The sequence below is a fragment of the Lichenostomus cassidix genome, chromosome 3 (assembly GCF_008360975.1).
Source record: "Lichenostomus cassidix isolate B80296 chromosome 3, HeHo_3.0, whole genome shotgun sequence".
Lineage (NCBI taxonomy): Eukaryota > Metazoa > Chordata > Aves > Passeriformes > Meliphagidae > Lichenostomus > Lichenostomus cassidix.
In genome coordinates this window covers 58,110,276-58,136,005 of record NC_139483.1, presented here as the reverse complement: position 1 = coordinate 58,136,005, position 25,730 = coordinate 58,110,276, and the positions used below count along the sequence as shown (strand labels likewise).

At 36.6% G+C, this 25,730-nt stretch overlaps 1 protein-coding gene across 2 annotated transcripts in view; it reads right to left on the bottom strand.

The window, feature by feature from the left end:
• EPB41L2 (erythrocyte membrane protein band 4.1 like 2) overlaps window positions 1-25,730 on the bottom strand; it is a 102,180-nt gene that overhangs the window by 19,406 nt on the left and 57,044 nt on the right. The window contains exons 5-14 of one of the 2 annotated variants that reach the window (XM_085055961.1): window positions 25,603-25,645; window positions 20,022-20,097; window positions 18,315-18,533; window positions 17,772-17,859; window positions 16,359-16,511; window positions 15,260-15,357; window positions 9,594-9,766; window positions 6,526-6,707; window positions 4,339-4,986; window positions 2,371-2,400 (exon numbers count right to left, since the gene is read on the bottom strand). In XM_085055961.1, the coding sequence (XP_084912087.1) occupies window positions 2,371-2,400; window positions 4,339-4,986; window positions 6,526-6,707; window positions 9,594-9,766; window positions 15,260-15,357; window positions 16,359-16,511; window positions 17,772-17,859; window positions 18,315-18,533; window positions 20,022-20,097; window positions 25,603-25,645 (1,710 nt within the window). Of the gene's footprint in view, window positions 1-2,080; window positions 2,144-2,370; window positions 2,401-4,338; window positions 4,987-6,525; window positions 6,708-9,593; window positions 9,767-15,259; window positions 15,358-16,358; window positions 16,512-17,771; window positions 17,860-18,314; window positions 18,534-20,021; window positions 20,098-25,602; window positions 25,646-25,730 lie in introns of both variants that reach the window. The other variant, XM_085055962.1, reaches the window with a different exon arrangement.

Below are 25,730 nucleotides of genomic sequence, written 5' to 3'. Positions count from 1 at the left end.
GTGCATGCCAGTACCAAAAAAATTATCTCCCTAAATTGCACCTCCACAGACCACTGCCAAAGGGGACACCACAGCATGAATACCAAATTAGATTTTTTGATGACCCTTTGAGGCCAAACTGCAGCACCTTGGATCAAGTAACTACAAGGTATACTTTCACTGCATACCAGCTACAGGGCAGAGGTAAGGTTTAGTAGTTATGTCAAAATGTAACTAGTCTAGTAATGAGGCAAAAGTATACATGCTTAGCTTTCTTGGGAATTCATTGTCTCCTAAATACAATATCTGGGCTTTGGTGGGAAAAGTAGATTTCACCCTGCTTTCACAATTTGTCCTCCATCCAGCATTCCAGATGTCAAGAAAAACCCATGTTGCTTATGCTCACGCTAAACAAAAATATTTTTTCAGTAGTATTCTGTAGTTATATTCAAGTTTAGGCCTCGGATCCATTTTTAGTACAGAACTAAAAGACTGAAGATTGAAATGAAATATTACCAATGCAGACATAATTATTAAGGAAGATTTGTCGAAAGAATGTAATCAGAAATAATAATATAGGTAAAGAATCTGGATTTTTTACAAAGATTTTGCATACTTTTTAGCAGAGTGCTCTGAAATTTACCATTTAGGTCAGGATTTTTATTGTCAATGATCACAATGCAAAGAAACGTCACATTAAGTAATGAAAAATCCAAACCCCAAACTCATTAGTTTCTAATTTCCTTTCACTTGCACATTGAGCCACAGTAAGGGTTTGGTGCTGCACATCTATTTCCTAACCCTGTGGATAAGCCTGCATGCAGTTTGAACATTTGAGCCTCTCCCCTTCTGGCAACTCAGTAGGCTTGTATTGTCACAGGACCACTTTTCATCCTGGACTAACAAATGAGACATTAAATATGTCCCCCTAAAGTTTGTATTTCCTGAGTGAAGTAAAATCTTATGCCAAAGGCATTCTATTATACAACTGAAGCTCGTAACAATCATGTCATTATTTTAAGACCTGTCTTGGCTTGACACAAGGCACATTTCTTGGGCTTGATCAAAGCACAGTTATGCAATGCACACTTTCAGTGCTTTAGTAAGTTATACACAAGCAAAGTTTCAATAGCGATCAAAAGCTGCAGAAAGCCATAAAACATTAGTCGGGTTACTGTGATCCACGCATCTCCTTATTACTGAAAAAAAAAAATTTTTAAAACCTCAGTTTTTGTGACAAAGGGAATTATTTATAGCCCCATCTGGATGAATAAAATAAAGACAGCAGTAGGATTTTCTAAAACATCTTCAGTTACTAGCTTAAGTTATAAACCACAAATTAAATGACACTGATTATAAGTACAGTCTCTGATAAAACAATTGAGATTAGCAATCTATATGAAAATTCTTATAATAAAAATCTCTACTTCAGTGACAAAGCACTACACATGAACATACTGTTCAAAGCTCTTTGCTGGTGCTCATCTTCTTGAAAACCAACCTTCAAGACGTGAAATTTACTTCCATTTGAAAAGGAAAAAATAAAGCAAATATTTCAGAAGATATCCAAACATTCCCTTTGAAAATCTAATCCTTACATCATTTCTCAATGCTCCTAAAACCAGTATCAGAACCAGAATTAGCTTTCTATACTTCTACTGCTTTCCCCTTACTAACTCCATTTATTCAACTAATGCATTTGATGAAGGTTGATTAAACTGGCAAAAGCTAGAAAGTCTGCTCAACAGAAGATGCAAACATTGAGGTGCAATGTACAAAAATCCATTTAGTATTATGAATTGCACTCAAGTGTTTCCTTATCTAAATAGGGCTATTATTCCCAGTTGCCACCTTGAAAACATTTAGCAAAAATACACAAATTTACATTCGACGTTCAAGCTGAGGGTTGGTTGTGGGTTTTTTGCATTTGTTTGTTTTTTATTTAAACTCAGAAACTAGAATGATAACATGCAACATTTCCAAGCTGGTTTTCCCCATGCACTTCATGCACTGTGACGGTAACAGCCTGCAAGTGACCTCCCATCCCATGCAGCCTGGCAGCCCGTGAGAACGGAGAGTATTTGTTGTATTATATACAAACCTCCAACATTAAATTGCTATGTCTGACATAAATATTTTCCCCGTCTACTCTCAAGGAACTGATCTGTGAAATTGAGCCACATAAAAAAAAAAAAACAAACAAAAACAAAACAGAACATAAAATGGACCAGCAAGTAAACAAAAAAGGACCCTTACAATCAGACAATTAAATAAAGGAAATAAAATGGTAAGGTGAAAAGGCACTATTCAGACAAAACCAAAAGAAAATTCAGGGTGCTAACAAGGCAGACAGCCACAGCCAGGTTCAATTGTAAAAGAACAACCAAGCACCTTCTGCTGTGCTTCTTCCTCTTCGTCCACCTATGCGAGCGCATGAAAAATTATCAAGAAAAGGAAGCATTAACATTCGCTTACAGACTAACACAGAGGCTTCATCACTTTGTAAATGTGGCAAAGCGTGCTGGATTTTACAGACCTTTACTCTTTCGGCCCCAGATGTCGAAATTAAGCGACTTGGGTCTTCTTGCACCTACATTGTTGTAGAATGGCTGAAGTAATTTTTGGCATAAGTGGCATGAAAAATGGAAGTTTCACACTGTGTCCCTTTCTTGCTGTACTTTTTATTGTTTCCCAGGTGAGAATTTAGGAATGAGTAACGAAGAAAAATGATACACATAATTTCTATGGTAAGCAACTTAAATTCTCCAACAGTTGATAGAAAATGTAATCTAATCCAGGAGTTCTTTTGGGAAAAGAGACTAGGGTTCAAGTCAAACACTTATACACTGTATTTACAAACTAACTTAAATTTTAGAAATGTTGTTGTCTTGGGATGAGCTATTTGCATACACACAACACCCCTTTTTATGGGAATATATTCATTCTTAAACTGCAATGCATTCTGTTGGAAGTGATAGCTAATCTTCCTATCTTATCTCCAAGTATTCTAAATGTCTTAAGGAACAGCATTCCTTAAAAAGTGAACCACTTCCCACTTGTCTTTCCACAAGTACAAATATCAACTGGTAATCTTAGGAAAAGATGCATTTAGAAGTCAACACTGTGCAAGTTCATAAATTTGAAGAGAGATTTACTGCTTATACTGTTGCATTTTGGATTCTGTGTGAATGCACATATGATGTGGTACATACCGCATTTTTATTAATTTCTGACTTATCTGTGGTTCTATTTTCTCTAACTATGTTAAAAATTATGGATTGAATTGGGCTATGGAAAAACTGAAAAAATCTTTAAAGTCATGTTTTTCATTATTTTACACTTAGACTGGTATTACAATAACATGTCATATTTAGCATGTCTTTAATGCATACATCAGTTTAGCAGATTTTGTTAGATGTAACATTAAACAGGTCCTCCTCCTTTTTGATTCTACAATAATTTATTTAATATTTTCTTTGACGATCAAAATAAAATACCTTTTTCTAGTGGTATTGCTGTAACATGTGCAGCAGATACAAGGAAAGGAGGCATTTTGTCAGCCACTCCAGATGATCAGAGCAACATACTAGTGTGACTGAGGCTTCTGTACAGCAATTTTAGCAGTGTATTCCAATGAATGCTCAGACTTCAGTGATGCAGTCTGACACAACCTGCAATTCCAGCTAATGAAGGAAATCAGTCTCAACTGCTACTAGAAATTAACCAAAGTATGTAAAAAAAGAAAAAGTGCCTTGGACAGACTCAACTTTGCACACACCCTTGTAGAGCTGAAACATCTGAAATCTGGAATAACAAAACACTGATTTTAATGTATTCACAGTTTCCTGAATTCAGCTTTTGGGAATTTCATTTTTGAGATCTAAACAGAACTTCAGAGATGTGCATTCCAGTCAATGCATGCAGGAGACACGCATCTTAAAACCAGTTGACAGTGCAAATAGAACTTGCAAATAGTATCAAATAATATATCTATTGTTACACAGAGCACTTTCAGTATTCAGATTTATGTGCTCATTAACATTTTGAATTACAATGAAAGTCCACCTGCAGCTCAGTATCTGTGGAATTCAATGAAATTATGCATGCTCGAGGAAATTAGGCAGAAAAACCATAAGCTAACTATTGACTAAAGATCCCACAATGGCAATTTTTCACAAATGAGAAATGCTAAAAAGATACGGATATACACATGTGCATTTTTGTATTTATAGATATATTTACAGGCATGTACACAGATACACCTCTAAACTAGGAAGTGTGCAAAACTGAGCAAGCCTCGTGAGAACAAGCATAAATGCAATGTGCAAGTGTTAACATTTAAGCAGCAAAATTACACACCTCCTCTTCCTCTGCTTTGTCATTCAGGTCATTGCCATTAGAGCTACTAAAGGAAGTCACCTTAGGCTCCAGGTAGCAGAGGGACAGAGCAAGAGGAAGGGAAAATGTGAGTGAAAAAGGAATAGACTGGAAAGCAGACAGAAGCAGGAAGAAGATAAGGAGAAAAGAGGGGATGAAGGAAGGAGAAGTAATAGGAACGTAGTGCTGAAGGCCAGGTGGGAGGAAAGAAATGCAAACATCAGGAAGGCTAGGAAAAGTAATATAGCCATCCTCATCAAGCAGTGAACGGAAACTAAAAGAAAGGCATCTGAAGAAGCTGAATGAGACGCACAACTCAGTGCTTTTGTAGTCATTTGTATGCATTCTTCCCTCAACAGCAGGGGAGCCTCGACTAGCTAGGGGTCTCATAGATTCAAAGGTATTACTTGGTGAAGCTGTTCTGGTTTTATTATGATCTGATGTTTGTTCCATGGAATTGCACTCTGAAATGTCTGGAATGGTAAGGAGGGGCTCTTCAAAGGTATCTTCCTCTGAAATATCTGAAAGCATGTCCATCTCAGGGACAGGTGACAAGTTTGTGAGATGGGATGACACAGAATGGATGGGCAGTGATGATGGGTGTACGTGAGTGAGCTGAAGAAAAAAATTCTGTGCACAGTGGAAAATGAAAGCACAACAAAAATGCAAGTTTGAAGGCACATGAAGAGGGGAAAAAAGAGAAATTATTAGTTAGTGGAAACTTTTACTTAGAAGAAGGGATAGCTTTACTAATGCAATAGAAATAAAAATAAAAATCCCGTTGTGTTTTACAAGCAGCCAACTTGTTTACTTCTGTGGATTATGAAAGGAACCCATTACAAATGTTTTGTTCTCAGGCTGTAAAGAACTGTGCACTTTTGAACTGTAATAGTCACTTAAAACAGATGGAAGCATACAGACATTCAAAGCTTTGGCAGAAAGGTCAGAGGACAGCACAGTACACGAAAGACAAGCTGGCACTTTGATTCTTGGGTTTATAACTGTTTTCTCTAAGACTTAAAGAGAGACAGAAAGGAAATGAAGCATCTGCACTAGGGAGAAAAAAAGCTGTTCACAGAATAGGCGTGTGTAACAAAACCTTACTGAACAGCTTCCTGGAACAACTTCCCAAAATACTGCCTCCCCCTCCACCACTGTTTTGGTTAAAATATTGAAAGATTACACCACTTGGAAAACAAGGGACTATCACTACTGAGCCCAAAGGCTTGGTAAAACATAGTAATTTATTTTACCGTTTTTCTCCAATAAGGAAACTGTGTGTGCCTTTTTCCCTCATCCAAATCAAAATTATTTCAACTTGCCAGGAAACAAAAAAAAAAAAGCAACTGTGGTATTTGTTCTCTTCCTACACATGAAATCAGTGGGAACACATGAACTGCACAGAGAAACTCAGCAGTCTCACAAAGACTAAAATGGCTAGCTAACTTGCAGAAATGTTTGAGGATAAAATTACTAATTAAATATTAAACTAAGTTCTGAAGAAATGCTGAAATAGAAATGATCTCTGAGAGAAAGAGCAGCAGATTTTACCTGGCACTCTGGGAGGAAATTTTTACATCAAATTATACAAAACATAAATTACTTTCTTTTACCTATTCCCCCAGCAGCTCAAGCAAACAAGACAAGCAAATGGTTGCAACAGGAACAGATCACAACACTTAACTTTTCACAGAAATCTATACCTTAGTCAACACACAAATTTTTAAAGGATGAAATAATTCCGCAATGGCTACTAAAACAAAATCATCACCTATGGTAACTAAACTCAATGATAATATACCCAGCTTTGAAGAATGTACACATCCATGGTATATTAACATTTTTATTCAAGTCTGAACAAACTAAGGAAGTGAATAAAACATGAATTACCCATTGAAACATTTTTTCAAGAACTCATGCAAGCTTACTGAGAATTTAAATTATATTTATAGCAATAAAGGAAACTCTAGGTCAGGGCCATTTAGAAGTTTGCATTCTCTTTTGCTTACATACACTTAAAAGAAGTTAAACACACAGAAAACACTTTACAATTTTTCCTTTAATATTTTCATATGTTTTGTATGGTACTCAGATCTGATAGGCACTAAATAACCACATGTGGACACAAACCACATGAACAAATAATTTAGGTGTGAAAGTCAGACATACCTTTCCATCCTGAGTCAATTCTAATTGTGGAGTTTTGAGTGGGCTTTCATCTTCTTCTCTGACACCTTCTTTTAACTTGGCCTGACCAGAAGCTTCAAGATCAATGATTTTATCTCCAGCAGCCTTCCCTCCAGTAGCAGAGAAGTCTCTTAGAAGACTTTGGTCTGAAATACCCATAGGAGCTATTAGAGAACAAAATAATTTTGTTTAATTTGGGTAAGCTGAAACATTTTGGTTTGAAATCTTCTTCTGAAAAGCATTTTATGATGATATCAGCAATGATCAATACAGGCTAGTTACTGAGTGATAACACTATTTTTCAGCTTCTTGGATTTACAAAAAGTCTGTAGTTCCCATTGCACTGATAGGAACAGCAATGCACCCTTGTCATAAGACTTGCACTTATTATGTATGGAAAAAACCCTCGCAGTATCAGACAAGTATTTATCAACTTCTTGATTATCAACTTATTGGAAGATAAATTGAAGGTATTGTACTTTTGGCTGTGTAAATCACCACCAAAAAAAAAAAAGAAATATGGAAGAGTATTTTGTGGATATTCAGTATTTGAGAGGACTACTTTAATGCAGTCTAGAAATAGCTATGCATATAATTGTCACAGTATTTTTCACTGGAACCTTAGCAAAACTGCACAAACAGCTCAGTGAAAGTAAGAACTTTCCTCCTATATGCTTGCAAAAAATGGAAGGGGTAAATACTAAGTATGTATACTTGAATACTTAGTCAAAGCATAAGAGAGTGAAAGGCCTTAAATGCTCTTCCTCTTACTTGATTCAGTGTAACAGGATTAATGAGCAGGATGGCTCCTTTTTAAAATTGTGATGATTGGCTTATCAAAATAGTAGTTAATGAAATAGAATTCATGAAATGAAGGAGTTTTAATAAATACAACTTTGATACAAACTTAATCAATTTATTAATATTCTGTAATACCTTCTGTATGCCTTTGCTTTACAAAGCCAATATGCAGAGAGTTGAGAGGAAGAGGTCTTTCTTGGAGTACCTATCCTCTTTTGAAAAGTCTAAGCTTCACACCAGAGACTCCCTTAAGATGCTAAGAAGCCAAGAGAGCTAATGGGAAATGTGGCATTTGGGATGTAAGGCTTTTGGGGGCCTCTATAAGTTCTGCAACTTAATTTTCTATTCCCTTCTTGGGACCTTCTTGGGTATATATCCATCAAGTTCCACAAGAAAGTTTTGACAAGTCACAGAGTAACTTTGGTTGGAAGGAGCATCCAGAAGTCAGCTAGTCCAAACCCTTGCTCCAAGAAGGTCAAATTAGACCAGCTTGCTCAAGGGATTGAGCAGTTGAGTTTTAAGCACCTTAAGGTCTGTTTAAACAAGGAAAAATTTGTTACTTGTAACTGAAATTTGCTGTGTCTCAACTTGCAGGCACACCCCACTGCCTTATCAACAGGCACCTCTGAGAAACACATGGCTCTATTTTTGATATAGGTTCCCTGCCAGTAACTGTAGACAGCAATACCTCATTACAGCCTTCTCCTTTTAAAGCTGAAGGACCACAGTTCCCTCAGTCTCATATATTACAGGCCCCTAGCCCTCTGGCCAGATTGGTGGTCCTTACTGGGCTGGCTCATTGTAATATATCACTGCCCATCTAATACTGTGGAGTCCAAAGATGAACCCAGTATTTCAGGCATGGTCTTCAGAAAGTACTGAATAGTGAGGAACAGTAATTGTTTCTGATGTGCCAGCTATGGTCTTGCTAATCCTGTATCAGCCCAGGATACAGTCAGCCTTCTTTGCTCTAAGGATACTTTAATGTTGACTTGTGTTCAACCTGTTCCACAGGAGTCCCCAGATCCTTTTGTGTCAAGCTGCTTTCAAAACAATGTTTCATCGTGCCCAAAATTTTGACCCTTATGCTTCTGTAAGAGTGAAATTTAGGGCCTGAACACACATGCATGCATGCCTGTGTTCTATAGGTGATGCACAAGGTACGCCACAGAGGCTTGATTATACAACCTTTGAGAGTTGTGAAGAATTCAAATTGTCTCTAACCAAAAGAAGAGGAACAAAACCAGACTCAGTAACACTGATGTGGTGATGGGTCTTTTGGTTGCCAGAAGTCATCACACGCTATACCAGTGCAAGCACTTTTGCCTCGTGTTTTCACTTTAGTTCTCAGAAGGTAAGACTTGGTAGGTTTCCCAAGCAAGTGTCACAGTTTGTTCATTTGTCATAGTGTAGAAGAATGAATATTTGCAGAAGTAAAACTCTTCTAAGCAAAAGAGTTTTTTTAGAAAATTGGATAAAGTTGACAGCTCAGTTGTAGCTAAACTGACATCTCTATCTTGGATCACTTATATTCCAGTGAAGTTGTGCATGCCTGAATCTAAGTCAAGCTTCATGTTATTTTGCTGAAATGTTTTTCTATTATATATTATTGCAGAAGTAATTTGGAGTAAGACGTGCTTTTACATTTCTCACACACAGTGCTGCAATATCTGCCTTTGGAAAGAATGCCTGTTTCCAATAAAGGAAACAAGAAGGTAGTTCTGCTCAAAAAGAACAAGCATCAATAATGACAAAAAAAAATTTAGCTATTTAAAGTCAACATAAAAATTTTTAACTAAACACTGAAGTACTGAATAAATATACTAGGATAGCAATATACTGAAAAAATGATAGCAAACTATAAGAAACAACTTGTTCAGCCTTTTCTGTTTAGAGACACTCAGGCCAACCCAGATCCCAAAAGATGCTACTGACCAAATCCATTAAGAGTCAGTGTGTGTGCCTATCCCTTAAAAAACGTATGACTAGTGTGCACAGATACTACATACCCAACACAGAATTCTCCATATATTCACAGCAGTGCCATACCATTTAGGCAGTGACTAAACTTACTGCTTAGGTCACCTAACACTGGCAAGTACCTAAAGTGGCTTTAGAAACTGAAATTCATACATTTGTCAAATGACCTTTTGGCCACCCGTAATGTTAACATTTCTGAATGTTGTTCAGATCAGAGTGCCGACACATAATGTAATCATAACACTACAAAAATAAGTTGGATTTCATACCGCCATCAAGGCTTCTGGAAACACGTTTGCTGGAAGTGCGTTCGAAGTAGGGAGCTGGTCTGTCGATGAGGTTGCTGGCCTGCCGTGTCTGTGCCTGCGTACGGCCGCTGTAGCGGAACTTGGAGCCCAAGGTCAGAAACTTCGCTTTTGGAGGCTGCTCTGGTGATACAAGTCTAAAAGGTAAATATGAGGAAAGTCAGTTTAAGAGGCTTTATTTTAGGTATTTAATGGGGTAATTTGAAGCTCCTTATTGTACTTCAGCTTCAGTTCAGAGTGCATAATTTGTGCTCTCCAAGGAAGGACTTCACTGTAAGCTCTGCAAAGACCTTCGAAAACAATGCATGTTATTTACTGTTTGCAGTTGGAGTTGAAGTGATGCTGATAACCATCACATTTTTCCATGGTATGACTAAGCATCTGGGATTCCTATCTTTTGGTGCTATCTTGGTTAAATTTTAATTATTTGTAGAAAGCTGAAGCCATTATTGGTCCATGTAGAATACCTCTCAGATCTCTCTTCAGAATGTTACTTACAGTAAAAACTATAAATACCATTTCCACTGCCTTTTTTTATATTCTGAGGTACCAATAGAGTAGCTGCTGTTCCTCAGTTAGAGAATGGTGTCTCAAAGCTGTATAGAAGGGAGTATTAAGTGAAAAAAGATTGAGATGGCTGGAGAGTTGTTACCCAAGAGCAATGAGTTTAAAAGTCCACATTCAGACTCTAGTTTCTTTACAATGTCATTTATAAATTTATATAGATTGATGTTTGCTAGATATAAGGAGTGGGGGGAAGAATATTGTGAAAAGGATGAAGAAGAAAGTCAGTTACACATATTGGTAATGCTGGGTATGTATGTTTGTACCATAAGTGTTGGAGTCATTGTCAGAAGGTCTAGTACCAATGTAGCAGAATTTGCTGTGAGGGATTCTGTTTTCTTCACAGAAAGAGTGGCTAGGCATTGGAATGGGCTGCCTGGAGAAGGTGGTAGAGTCACCATCCCTGGAGGTGTTCAAAAAGAGTCTGGACGTGGCACTAGTGCTATGGTTTAGTTGATAAGGTGGTGTTAGGTCATAGGTTAGACTTGATGATCTTCAAGGTCTTTTCCAACCTGGTTGATTCTGTGATTCTGTACCAACTGGTTTTGACATCACATGAGTTTGAAAACAGGTCCTCTCTACATCCCTGAATTTCCTTCAGTATGAGGACTTCCAAGTTTACATTAATCTAACCCTTATTGCTTGTACTTTATTTTTGAAATCTGACCATCAACTGCAACACCAGGGGTAGTGTTTGTTCCACTGCCATCCTTGCTGATAAGGCAAAGAGTGATCACTGCAAGAACTCTTCCCAGTCCCTGCTTCTCTGGAATGGCCTTTGATGCTGTTTCCTGGATCAGTGTAATGCTGCAAATACATGCCCACCCATCATGGCCTACTCTCTGTATAAAACTATCACATTATTGCAGACAAAGTGTCTTGATTTGAGGATCTGCAAAGAATAAGCATCTCACTGAACATCAATTTCTTTCAAGCAGAACCAGCAATTCTGTGTCCTTTGTGCTGAGGGTGGCACAGATGGGCAAGCAAGAGTTCAAACTGTGCTTTGTTCTCTTTTGAAGCATTTGCACAAAAATATCTGTGCCAGCAGAATCCAACCCAACGTATGTTAAGACAATATCCAGTATTGGGTTCTGACATTCTAAAGGTATTTCAGCAAAACTGAAGAACTTTCAGATACATAGCAAACAGAACAGTGAGCTAGCGTGGTGAGCTGACTGGCTGGATACCAGGGTCACACCAAAGACACTCCTTTTTCTCAGTGGGACAAAAGAAGATAAAAAGATATAAGGAGCAGCTTAGGGGTTGAGATAAGGACAGAGAGATATAATTCATCAATTGCCCTCATGAGCAAAACAGACTAGACTTGGGGACAAATTAATTTAATTTCTTATCAGTCAAGTCAGAGAAGGATAATGAGAAGTAAATCTAAATCTTAAAACCACATTCCCCCACCTCTCCCATTTTTCCCAGGCTTAACTTTACACTTGATTTGTTGTACCTCCTCACCATCACCAGTGCAGGGGGACAGAGAATTGAGGCTGTGGTCAGTTCATCACACACATCAGACACATTGGTGTCTCTGACACTCCCTTCCTCTTAAGAGGCAGGACTCCGTAGACCCTTCCTCCAGCATGAGGTCCCTCCACCAGGGAGTCAGTCCTCCACGAAATTCCCAGTGTGAGTCCTTCATCACAAACAACTCCAGCCTAAGTCCCTTCCACAGGGTGCAGTTCTTCAGGAACAGGCTGCTCCAGCAGGGGTCCCCCATAGAGTAAAGAGTCCTGCCAGCAAATCTTCTTCAGTGTGGGGTCTCAGCCTCCTTCAGGCATGTCCCTGCTCCAGCATGGAGTCCTCTGGGTGCTGCAGGTTGAGCTCTGCTCCACTGTGGACCTCATGTGCTGCAGGGGCATACCTGCCTCACCATGGTCTGCACCAAGGGCTGCTGGGGAATCTCTGCTCTGGCACCTGGAGCACCTCCTCCTCCTTCTTCATTGACCTGGGTATCAGTGGCATCACTTCTCTCACATATTCTCACTCCTTTCCCAGACTGCCACTGCTGTTGCACAGTAATTATTTCCTCTTCTTAAATACATCATCCCAGATGTGCTACCACTGTTGCTGATGGGCTCAGCCTTGACCAGCAGTGGGACCATCTTGGATCCATCTGGCATTGGCCCCATCAGACATAGGGGAAGCTTCTGGCCTTTCTCAGAGAAGCCACCCCTGTAGCCTCCCTACAACCAAAACCTTGCATGCAAACACAATGCAGGCTAGGTAGAAGACTACCATTTTCCCTAAGAGGGGATGTTTATGGCTTTATCACGGCTCCAGCCAGAGGGATGCAATCACCCATGCCTGAGATGCATATACATGCACCCGAATCTTAATCTGTTCCAACACTGATAAAGAAAACAATTCAAGGCAGACTAATACACCCTTCTGCACTAAGGCGACTTAGGTAATAAAATTGCAAGTATCTGGAGCTTCACTTTCATTGCTTCTATAAAACAGTCTTTCTCCCCATTATTTCCAAGAAAGAGCGCATTATGTACTAAGAGGAAGAAGGCTAAGAGGGTTTTTCCAAGGTTCCTCCTGCTTTTGATTTTCCAGTCTTGGCAAGGCTGCAGCATTAACTGCCATTTTTATCTTCCACCCTGCTGAGATAAACTTTTAATCTTTTAATGTGGAAAAAACAAGAGAACTAATTACTTCCTGATTAAGGTCATTAGAATGGATTTTTGTATTACAGCCTTAATTACATAAAATAACTGAAAACTATGCTTTTATCACTTTTAAGACATTCTGGGAATACGCTCAAGCGATCATGAAAATTTCAAATAAAATGTCATGAAGTGGAAATATAAGCAGGTTTCTGCAGACATTGGGTAAGATCCAGAGTTGCCAACTAAGCTTACTAAAAAAATTTTCATGTAGATATATAGACTGACTGTATTTTTAAAGTAGATTGCTGCTCTTTGAAAATGGTACTGGAATCCTCCAAGTCTGAGCTGATAACAAGTGAATAGAATGCCCTTTGGTTGTCATATTCAATATAGCTCATTACAATTTTTATAAATAACTTAATATACTGGCTGAATTTCCTATACATTATAAGAAAATGGATCTTAAAGTGATTATTTGAGACAAACTGAAACATTACATAAGACACACAAGGAATCTTACCCTGTTATACAGGACATGCTAAGAGATTTGGAAGCTAAAAATATACATCTAAACTGTATACAATTTACTGTGGCATCATAAACAAGGTTTACACATGCTCTGAATGAGCTACAGCCTCTTGGACTGTAGCAATTGCTTTCTGCTTTTTATCTTTGAAGGAAAATAGAGCTGGCTTTATTTTACTGTTTTTAAACCAGGATGAGAGGTTCTGAGGATTTTGTCTGATGACATCAGTGGAGTATATGGATTTACAGAATGGTTCAAGTATTTGTTACATAATTCTTGTTATAATGTATTCCTGGTTAGGAAAAGCCACTTCAGATTGGAATAAAATCCAATTATTTTTATTATGTCAAAATTTCTGTAGAAAGATTATCTCATACCTATTAATGCTCCTGAATGCTTTCAGACTTGCAAATGGTAGCTGTCAGTTTAGGATTTTTGACTTCCATAAGATTTGCTTTTTCCTTATTCAGGTCTATTTTATTACTGTAAAACTAGGAAATACAGCTTACCAACAAAGGAAATGACTGCATGAGTTATTTGAAGAGTATTTATAAACTTTTCACTGTGGACAGAACCGCGTACTATTTGTGGTAATAGACACCACCAGCCAAAACAGACTTCAAATTTTCAAGAAGAGAATGCTGGACTGTGCTAATAAATGAATTATATTAAAAAAAAAAATCTTTATTCAGGATTTTAAAAATAAGTGCTTCTAAATTAAGCATTTGGAGACTGATTTATCTGAGATCTGCCAATCAGCATAAATTCTACATTTTACATTTGCATTCAAGAACATGCTACATTTAATGAAAGTCTGAATACTGAAAACCATCCAATGAGACAGTTTCAGTAATCATCTGCTTAGGTCTCCTAGTCCCCAAGCTCTCTAAGTTCTCTGTCTAGCAAGTGTATTCAGGATCAGGATTGCATCTACCTTAAAACACAAATTAAAAAAAACCAACTAACAGGCTCATGAAGGAGAAACCTTACCATTTACACACCCTAGTTACTATGCTTTGAAGCAAGAAACTCAGATTCAGTGCCTATTCAGTTCATAGGAGATTCAACCTAAATCTGTGACTCTTAGGATGCATGGGGTACATGCACTCCCCCATGGAATGCATGCCATTATAAAAATCAAACAAAAGTTTTTTTCAAAATCCTTTTCAGTGGAGGGAGTAGACAGAGGAAAAACTCTGTGGCCTATTGTTAAGGTGCTCATTTACAAATAGATCATAGTTTCAATGACCAGTTCAGAATTCTATGTCCCTCAGCTGCTGGAGAAAAAAACGCAGAGGTTATGGATTATTACATAAACAAATAGTCCATGTTAAAAGTGATTCTCTGTTCTTTGAGGAATGATTGTGAACTCAGCCCAGTTTATAAATAGGGAAAAACTCACCTAGAAGTATTTATACTCAGCACAATGTTCAAGTTAATTGAATGAATATTACTGTCAAGCCCTAAGAGCTTCTTGTGAAGATGTATAGTGGCTTTCTAGAAGGTCATTCTGAAAAGTCAGGCTCTCAGGAAATCTTATCACAAATTACAGGATGGCTCAGGTTGGAAGGGACCACAGTTGGTCATCTGGTCCAACCTCCCTGCTCAAGCAGGATTGTCCTAGAGCACATGGCCCAGGATTGAGACCAGACAGTTCTTGCATACCTCCAGTGCTGCATGACCACTTGTTTAGTTCCATCCTCTTACCACTCTGAAAGTTTTGATAAAGGAGTTAATTGTACTTGAGACTTTAAGAACTGGTAATTTGGGGTGAATCACTATCAGGATATTTTCTGTCTAAGAGATGTTACTGCACACGGCAAAGAAGGGGCAAATCATCTTTATTTCCCTCCTATCCTTTAACAGAAAGATATGAGCATACCTTGCAAAGTGGGGGAAGAATTATCATTTACCTGAAGAAAGTATGGTGCTCCACACAAACCTTCCATAACCTTTTAGCAGCCCGATGGTTTGGCAGTTTGAACCCAATAGTGCTCTCAAACTGTTCCAGCTGGAAAGAATCCACAAATAAATTAACCCATTTCCTTAAGCTGGCTATTAATTAATAGGTAGAGTTCAGATAATTCATTACTGTATCAAGCTATAATACTCCTGCCATAAGACTTCATAAGATTTTTTTAAAAGAATTATACTTGGTGGGGTATGTCATGGTGGATAAATTGCATGAAGCAATTGTACTGCAGGTTGTGCTTCACACTTCACTTGGATTTAATAAAAGCCTGAAATCCATCTTGCAGTGTTAAGCTTATACACACAGTATCAGTGAATGCAAGAACAATACATCTGCATTCAAAAACTTACATAACTACAATGTTAGTATTCTAAAATTGGTGTTTGGATGTCTCATTTTATTTATGCACACAGTAAAAGCCACCGTAAAACATTTTGCAGTACAATCTAAAAAAGCATTACAGTATTTGACATTTTGGGGTTTTTGCTAAATTTCCAGTTATCAAGTGTTCAAAATGTAAACACACACAGAAACACACACACATGCACACCCTTCAGCAGCTCCCAGAAACTTTTAGCAGTAACTAAAGAGAAAGTTGAATCCACTACTTCCATGGCAGCTAACAGAGTTTTAACATCCTACAGGACAACTCAAGCCTTTGGTTACAGCCAGAAGCTTGTGCTGGCATTTAGTGAACAATTATACCCAAAGAGGAAGAGAAGCTGGCTCTCTCTCTGGACTGCAAGTTTGCAGTCAGAATATGGCCAATGTAACTAGCTTTTTGTGTAAAAAAACCCATAAAACAACAAGACAGCTTCTATTAAGAAAAAGAAAATAGATTTTCTTCTTGGTTCGCCTTTACTAATCAAGACAAGTGTTTAATACAATCATTAGACTCTGAAGAGGAAAAAGCACTCATAAGTTCTGCTTGAATCCATCATAAGCTTATGAGGACAACTGTGGAAAAAATGAGGATGTTTTCTTGTTGCTGGACAGAAGTGATCTCACAAAAAGGAACAAGACAGAAAGGTTCTACTTACTTCTGCTGGCCTGACTTTGATGTAGAAATTACTTCGCTTGTAGGAAATCTTCAGAATTTTTGGCCAAGCGAAGCGGTTGATCCGGAGTCTGTCTTTGTAAATCAGCAGACCATTAGCACATACACCCAGCATGATATCCACACCTTCAGAATCCTACCAGGTATGAGACAATTTCATAAAAATCACTTTAATAACATTCCAAACAAGTTATTATTCCTGACATACCTTGAGGGAATAATGTAACTGGGATATGTTTCATATTCAAATATGACTGACAGTGAGATTCTTAAATCAGAAATAGCCAAGTATATTCATTTTATAGGAAAGCCTTTGGACTCTAAGTAATGGTTTTGGCATTCATATGCCACAGTTCTGGGAAATTCTTCAATATTCTGGTAATAGGGACTAAGTTAACAACTTAAAAGCAGGAAAGGTATGGCCAGTGTGTGTGCTACCAATAATTTCAAGCAATATCAAAAGAAGAAAAATGAAAACCAGGCCTTTCCAACTTAAAGCAGCCAGTGCAAGTCTGAATAAGCTGGTGATCAAGGTGATCTTTTACAGTCACATACTATTCCAGCAAAGACAGAGGACCTAACAGATAGGTTTCTGAGCATTCTCTTTCACTGACAGCATTCGATGCAAGTTTTACAGGCTACAAAACAAATCACTTACTGATACACCACACAATACAGCAGAATCTCATGTCCTCCCAACAACAGATCAACTACATCAAATGCCAACATGTCATTAAGGAGTTGCTACACTGGCATAACTAACAAAACAAAATTAAACAATATTTCTCCAGTGCTAAAATGTCTTGGTTTTCTTTTTAAAATGCAAGATTAATATGCTTACAATACTTTACATTTCCTATTCTGGATTCTGCATTTATGTGAGGGAGTGGGAGGAGGTTACTAGTTTGTCGTTTGGGGTTTTAACTAAAAAACAAAAAATTTAAAAAAAAATTTAAAAAAAAACCTACTTGAAATGAAAACATCATTTGACCTACGCTGGGAAGTGGAAGAAGCACCAAAACCCTCCCCAGGACCTCTGCCCATATTTTTTTAACTCTTATGGTGTTATCAAAGCAATTATGTTTTCTTTTCGTCTTTACTTTATTGGCCCTCCATCTCTTTGGCACAAAAAAATATAACATTTTAAATGTATTTATCTGCTCTTATGAGTAAAATATTAGTTCCAAGCTGCACCTGTCTATATAATAAATAAACTACTATATAAAATAAATTCTAAGTAGTTGTAAACTGAGTAATTATTGCAATCAAGAGATAAAGGCTTATAGCCAAAAAGTAAGCATATGAGTTTGTTTTCTAATAATCTATATATCCTATTTTCTTTAATACTTAGCATTTCTATCCTAAAACAAAAGCACACAAACCCAATCCCCAATACCTTGGCATGATGTAAATCCACTCCATACATGGAGAGTCTCTTAGCATTTTCTAGGAACTGGGAATCCGCCTGTGCTGGAGTCAAGCCCCTAAAACCATTGAATAAGCTTTGAGTTTATTGGCAAAATACTGAGAGTCAAAACTGAGTGGAATCCTGGAATCCAGACTAATACAAAAACCTTAGTTTATAAGGTATCAATAGCATTTTTGCTCTACAGGAAAAGTATTCTTTCACAGTATATTATTTGAGTACAGATTTCCGCCTTTACTCTTTCAAAATATTCTGCCTGTATGTTGCTTAAACTAATTCATATGGTCATATAAAAATACTTTTCCAAAAGTTCTCTATCAAGACCTTAGTGAAAATACTAATTTCAAACTCAACTTTTTAAACACATCAAAGTACAAGCTTCTAGATACATAACAAACGATTTCCAAAGTAGCAATAAGTTTACCTCAGCAGTTTTACAAATACTCTTAAGGGAACTAACAAAAATGTGACAAAGCATGATGACTTCATTTAATCTCACTGTATCTTGCATACTTGTGTGTTTTGTGTAGCTCAGCCACTTTCTCTTCCATTTCTTGATTCTGATTGGGTGCAAATTGGAATTCACTGATATAATCACTGCGGTGCTCCTCTGGGTCATGATCGCCCAGCTCAGCCTGCAGGGTATATGAACCAAGGAGGGCGTGAGTCACAAAAGAACAGGGCAGTCGGCCAGATGCAATATCCTGACGAAGCTGTAGGCACAAGAAATACCTGCAAGACAAAGGAAAGGGGAAAAAACACAACCAAAGAGAAAGAACAAAGGGAGTGTTACCAATGGCAGATGATGAGAAATATGACAGGATTCATTAAGATGCATGTAATCATGTAAGCATGTTTTGAAGTGAGTGAATGCATTAATAATGTCACACGTTACATTATTTGAGCATTTATTACCACATAGCAAATTTCACTTGATTTTTAAGAGTCAACATTATTTTCATTAAAAATGTGAAAAGAAGGAAAAATTCTGATTTCCAGTATAAAAGAATAAAAAGCTACCTAGTTATAAACAAAAGCTGGCTTAGGAGCTCCTTCAACTCCTAGCCTGTAGGTATCTATGGTTAAAAATATAAGCTATGCATTTCTTTGACATTTCCCTTTGGCTTTAAAACTAACTTTTATATCCCTTGCAGTTCACAAGCTAATCACCTCATGTAATACACAATAGAAATCCAGTTTAGTGCTGAAACCATGATAACCTTTCTTAAACCATGTATGTATTAGAATTTAATATTTCCGGTACTGTATACAATCTTCTACCGAATTTAACGAGTTAACAAACAGCAGACATCCTACCTGAGCAGAGATTTTTTTTAAATGTTAATGAAAAAAGTGTCTTCCTAGTGAAACTTAAAGGAATTTAGATTTAAGATATAGCCAAAAAATGCTTTCATGAGTTGAACATGCAATTGAAAAACCAAACAACTTGCTGAAAATTTTCAAGGAACATACACATAGTTTCTTGTAAATACACTCTGCACTAAATGTCATTTATGATGCTATAAGTGACTATGTGTAGCAATATATTAACTGCACACTTGTATAGCTATCTCATTTTGTGCAGAAGACTGACCCAATGCAACATGTAGTAACATATATCCTGCCTCAGCAGAGTCAGCTAACTCCAAACCAAAACTATTAGGTTTCCTGTAACTCCTGAGGAAAATAAATCAGTTCCCTGCACTCTATTCCCAATGATCAACCTTACAATGCTACTTTTTAGGGGCTTAGTATCCACTGCATTCCAAGTATTTTCTATCTAAGACATTTGGAAGACAATTATTTTCAGGTTTTATTATGTTTCATGACTTTATTTAAAGCACATGTGTAAACCCACATTTTCATCAATCTAGTCTAGATTATTACTGAAGAATCTTGGCTCCCTTGAGCTTTGCTCAAGACCCCCATGTCCTGATTTGTTTTATAATAAAGCAGCAGTAAACCACTGGCTTCTTTCACATATGATCACTCACACCTTAGCTGCTGCCCAAATCGTATCCCCACTTATCATTAAATTTTTCTTGCTAAGATTTCATCCAGAAGTTTTCATTTTACCTTTTCAACCTTGTTCCAAAAAGCAGTTGATATATGTAAGAATATCTATAGCATACGGTATCCAGAAACTGAAGAAGAAATTCTATGTGGCTTTCAAATTAGCCTAATAGTAATTTAAAGTTTAAAATTAGGACCTGTGCATACCTAGTGATGTCTTCAGTCAACTGTGATGGATCAGGGGGATAAAACTTCACATTAAAGGTGAATATCCAAGGTAAACCTAAACATGGGAAATATCTGATTGTTAATCTCAAATAAGCTGAAGCAAAGAAAAAACTTTACTGAAAAATGTTAGACAGTAGAATAAATCTTAATCACTGAAATCTTGAAGGAAGTTTTTTCTGTTTCTTTATTGTACATTAGTAAGAAGCAGACATTATTTTCCTTACCAAGTAGAAACTCACAGACATACAATAAAAGATTGACATGTTAAAAATTATTTTTAAATGATGTTTTACAGTAAGTCACACAAATATCAGAAGACATTTTTAATTTGAAAACTACCATAATATATTAACACTTTCAAGATATTGTGTGTTCAAAGGCATTTGCATTGAATTTGCGTGTATTTCCAACTCCTCCAAGGCTAACAGTCTTCTCCTGTCTAAATGACTTAGTTTGGGTGTTTTTCTGGGGAACACCACATTTAACAACTATAATAGCAGTGATATTTAAATTCCTATGTGTTAGAATTGCTAATAACATATGTAGTTTTTTAAGCAAAACCCTGCTTAAAACTAGATAATTAATTTGAAAAAGCATAAAGTGTTGCCTTTGGTCATTGCTCTGTTTTTAAATAAATTTTTTAAGATTTGAAAGCTAAGTCCCACATCAATAATTAAATACATTTTCAGAATATTAGAATTGTGGACAGTAAATTATTTTAGAAATCTGTGTTACACAGATAAATCATCCTTTGAAAAAGATGTCGCGCTACAGAGACAAAAAAGACGGAAACACCATTTCCAACACAATGCTAAAAAAAAGTGCTGACATTCTTATTTAAGGTTTATTGCTAAAAAAAAAAAAACAACAAACAAACCTGTTCTGACATTCCATATATGCTAAAGGTAAAGAGGTTTGTCAAAATTTCTAATGTCTTAGAACATTTCAAAAATTATTTTGGCTTTTCAGACATGACTATCCACTGAAGCACTTCAATTAAGTGTGAACCTCATTCTACACCTGCCACTATTTCTTTCTGAGAGCTCAGGGTTTTAGCGTATCTTAACATTCCCAGTCATCATCTTTTTGTTAGAAAAACTACAGTTTTGTGAACAAAATAAGGCAGGACCCTTAGGTGAGAAGGTCTCATTTATCATTGCATCATCTACTGCAATGCAGTACAAAACAGAATTACAACAAAAATACCTTGAAAAAAAAAGTCCAACAGTAATGAATACATACAGAATAGCAAACACAGTTAAAGATAGAACAGATTAGCCTACTTCCATCATCTCCCAGGGAATTAGCATAATTTAACGAAAATATGCTGGTATTGAGTAAACCAAACTGATGAATATGAGCAATAGGGCCAAAATATCCATGCAAAAAGCATTCAAGGAGAGTTGTCATGTTAACAGAGCTGTGGAGAAATGAATGAAGGATGTGTCCTTCCATACAGGTACTAAACCAGTTTTCAAGTTTTTCCTGGTCTAAAATTGCAGTTAAACTAATCACATATGAATTCCTGTTTAATTGTTGCTCTTTCTTGTCAGCATTTCTACAGCTAACTTTCAGAAAGCACTGCAGTCAGGAGACATAGACATGGTTTGAAGAAAAAAAAAAATTGAAAGAACAGTATTCTCTATAATTAGCTAAAATGCGCATAAATCCTCTGCATGTGTAGACTTTGTAGAAAATTTGATGTGTTTACTCATACTGATTAAATTGCTAATTTATTGAAAAAATATTGAAGTTATCTTTGCACTAAATATTTTCTGGACAGTTGGTGACCACGTATTTTACCTGATTACTGAAAGCACATTTATCCCCTAAATATAGGCTAGAAAGTGTATTACAGTGTGCACAGTCTATATTTATATTTCTCACTAAAGCATACTTTTAATAGCTGCACAACCAAGGCATACAATTGTAGTTGTCCTCACATAATAATGAACATTACTGCTGGCTCTTTATTGAGTTGGTAGCCAAGACAAAAAAGATCAACCCCAAAGCTGATTTAAAATTGTATTTAGCATTCTGTCCCTGATAAGGTTCTCTGTTTTGATGTTCAATAGTATGGACTACAGAAATATCAACATTTTTTCTAGCCAGCTTGTTAGATCAAAAATGCTTCTGTGGCAACTTTAGGCACATTCTTAGAGAAAAAGAAAGCAATATAACCAACCAGCTAGCAGCATACAATTAACATGATTCATCCCATTTAAACTGGGAAAAAATCAGTGAGGGTTTTTTTTTTCCAGTAAAGGCTTTTTCTGGCTTTTACTTATGATCTCTTTTATGTCAGCTTTTGCAAGAAAACTCTTCCCTTGGCACAGGTACTTAGTTTTCTTCAACAATAACAAGTTACCCTCTAGTGTAATCACCTTAATTCAAAACTAGCTTCAGCTCTTACAGATATACAGCTATATACATAAAATAGATTGATATAAAGTGAACTTGCATTAAGTGACCAAAATATTTTGATGCCTGAGCATACCCATACATTTGTTACTATTAAAATCAGACAGACAGAGTTGTACATTTAAAATGCAAAGTCTCATTGATTTTAATTATAACTTCTCTTAGCACCCCAGCCTATTCTGTCCTCAGAACACCTGAACTTTCTCCATTTGTTTCAAGATACAGAACGTGGAGTATGTGATGTGGAAGTATTTTTTGCAGTAAAAATACTAACCATGCTGCAGACTAGAAGAAGATTTAATTTACATAATATTACCTTCAGTTTAAACATATAAATTTTCAAATTGAATTTTGTACAAGAGTGACCCAACACGCCCTCTGTGTAGTCTGAGATCTGACTATTCCAAGGTCAGTTGCTACTGCTTGTACCATCACAATATTCAAGCTGAGATTCTCAGTTTTGCAAAAGCCTGAATCCACTTGAGATGTTGCAATTTTCAAGAAGATAGTGACAGAAATGTAATTACCTACCTGTCCCTGAAAGAAGTAATTAGAGGTTTTAACACATGCCAGTGGATAGCCAAGTACATGAGTTAAAAAAAGTCAAGAACTCATTTTCCTGAAGAGATCAGGCTGGCTGAAAGCAAACAAGATTTTTGTCACCTTTGTAGCCCTGGTAACAGAGACAGTAATTTCTGGATCACGTTCAGTAGCTGAAGTAACAACAGTAATTGCTGAGATCCAACATAATTGCCCAGCCAAAGGCCAACCTGTACAAATAGATCACAGAGGGCCTGAGGGCTGTGATATAGCAAGAGAGCCAGCAGGACATCACTTGGGGAAGACTACAGGATTCTTATTTCATCTTTCCCAGTCACAGGTGGTATATACATGCCCAGTGTGCAGAGTAATGGTGTTGCTCACGTTTAAGGGAGAGACTGAGATTGTTGTAAATATTATGTGTTGAACTACATTTCCAAAAGTGTCACCTTTGTATGTTCCAATCAATGCACTTGTTCACATACATTTATCCAGCACATTAGTGCTTCAGTTTGTGCCATACAAGAGAAAAAGAAATCACAGAATCACAGAATATTTAGAGTTGGAAGGGACTCACAAAGATCAGCAAGTCCAGCTTGTAAGTGAATGGCCCATAGTATCTTAAATTTAATGAGTATTTTTGTACTCAGAATTGCCATTCTTGATTCAAAGACAAATATATTTTGAATTAAGCCTGAAAAGAAAAAAAGTCTAATTACTTGATACTCATGTAACTGGAGGATTAAAAGTGCCTGCAGTGTATTCCAATATCTGGAAATTTTGATAAACTAATGAGGAAGAACACAACTAACAGTATGCCAATTACTTGCATATTGGTGTAAGCAAGTGTCATTTTAAAATCCTTAAAATGGTGTTCTTACTTGGCTGGTTTTTTTAATTATGCCTATTAACTCTGAAATACTGTAGACCAAGAAAAAAACATGTAGTCATGATTCCTCTTTCAATAAATGGACTTGCTCTCCAGTATAAAATGTAGGTCTTCATGCTGTATGGAAAATCACATCACCTTAACATAATTTTTTTTAGTGCATATGATAGAGCATTAAAAAGAACTTTGTGTAGCGCATCCAAGAAAATTTCAGGTTAGCTCTTACACTTCAAATTTGTGACACTAACTTGTAGTCTAGATAGCATGCAAACTGCTACAGAAGACAAAAAGATATCAACATTTGTATCAACAATGTTGATACAAAAGTATCAACACCCTCCATCTTTTGTCATGTATTAAAACCAAATAAAACAGCCTTTAGCCTGCATATTTGGACCTGCAGAAGTCACAATACCATTAACTTTTCCTTAACTAAAGGTATGGCTTATACTTGCATATTAGTATATTCACCATTTTCATAGGTCTAGTCTGCTTACACAAGAGCATGTTGGATAAAAAAACAGCTTCCAAGGATGCTTCTGTAACTTTCATTTCTGTACTGAAAATATAAACCACACCTTCCTAGTAAGGACTTTCATCAATAGGCAAAGATCTAAAGAAAACGGAATTAACACCACTGTGATTTCTGAAAAAAATGTGTGCTGCCTTAAAAACATTGAAGTTAACAGTAAAGAAACCATCTGTTTATCATTATAAATAACACACTGCTGTTCTTAATTAAAAGTACAGTCACTTTCTTAGCCTAAATTCTTGCTGTGTTGTAAGTCTAGGCATGCAAATACTATCACCCTCTTCTCCCCGCTTACATTTCCTATCAGGTACTACCGAAAGGTTTCCATTAAAAACAAAACAACAACAACCACCCTGTTTTGACCACAAATGAGTAAAGCAACGGGAAGAAGTTGGTAAGGACAAGGGCTGTCTAGCATGTTTTAGTGGCCACGCATTTTGTGATATGTAGACTCAGGCAGAGTATCACCTAGATTTACTCTCCATGCTCTCCCCATTTACTGCAAAAGATACCCAGCTAGTGAAGAGCTTTGACAGAGTTTTATGCAGAGTAAAATACACATCATGTACTGAGTACAGGAAGTAAAAAGGCATTTCAAGTAGATTCTGTCTGAAAAGCACTGTAGTGAGACATTCCAAGACTATGCGTTCTATTTCATCTCTGCTCTGAAAATGATGGACTGATCAGTATTGAAGAACATACATTTTCCATAAAACATATTAATTCTCTTTTTGTAGGTTCATATCCTTCTGGCGAGTCTTTGAAGTAATAAAATCCTATGGCAACAATCATGCCCATCTTTGCATGATCACATTCTCCATCCAATAACCCAAATATCAGCACAAAGTTGAAAACCATCTACTGTCTCAGGATGCAAATGTATCAACTATTAGTCACATACAACAAGGGAAAATTCTGGGGCAATAATATATTTGATTAGCTTCTAATATAATATAATATAGTGATTAACTTCTACAGCATAATGTTGTGTGACTCTCTCTACCCTACTTGGACAGGGGATGGAAATAGAAGATTTGCTTTTGTTTGAAGGCTGAACACATCACTATCAGAAATTATTTTAAAGCTGTAAACAATCAACATCCAGGCTACTAAATTTATGAAGAATATTTCTGTAAGGAAATAAAAGGAGCATAACATCTGAATACAGAAGTACTTACTTCGAATTTGTTTCTTAATTTCCTTCGAAAAATCTAGCCAGTTCTAAAAAAAAAAGAACAAACAAATCACAGCCAGCATTTAAAATCCTCAATACCAAATATATTTTTATATAATCTGTGCAACCTAT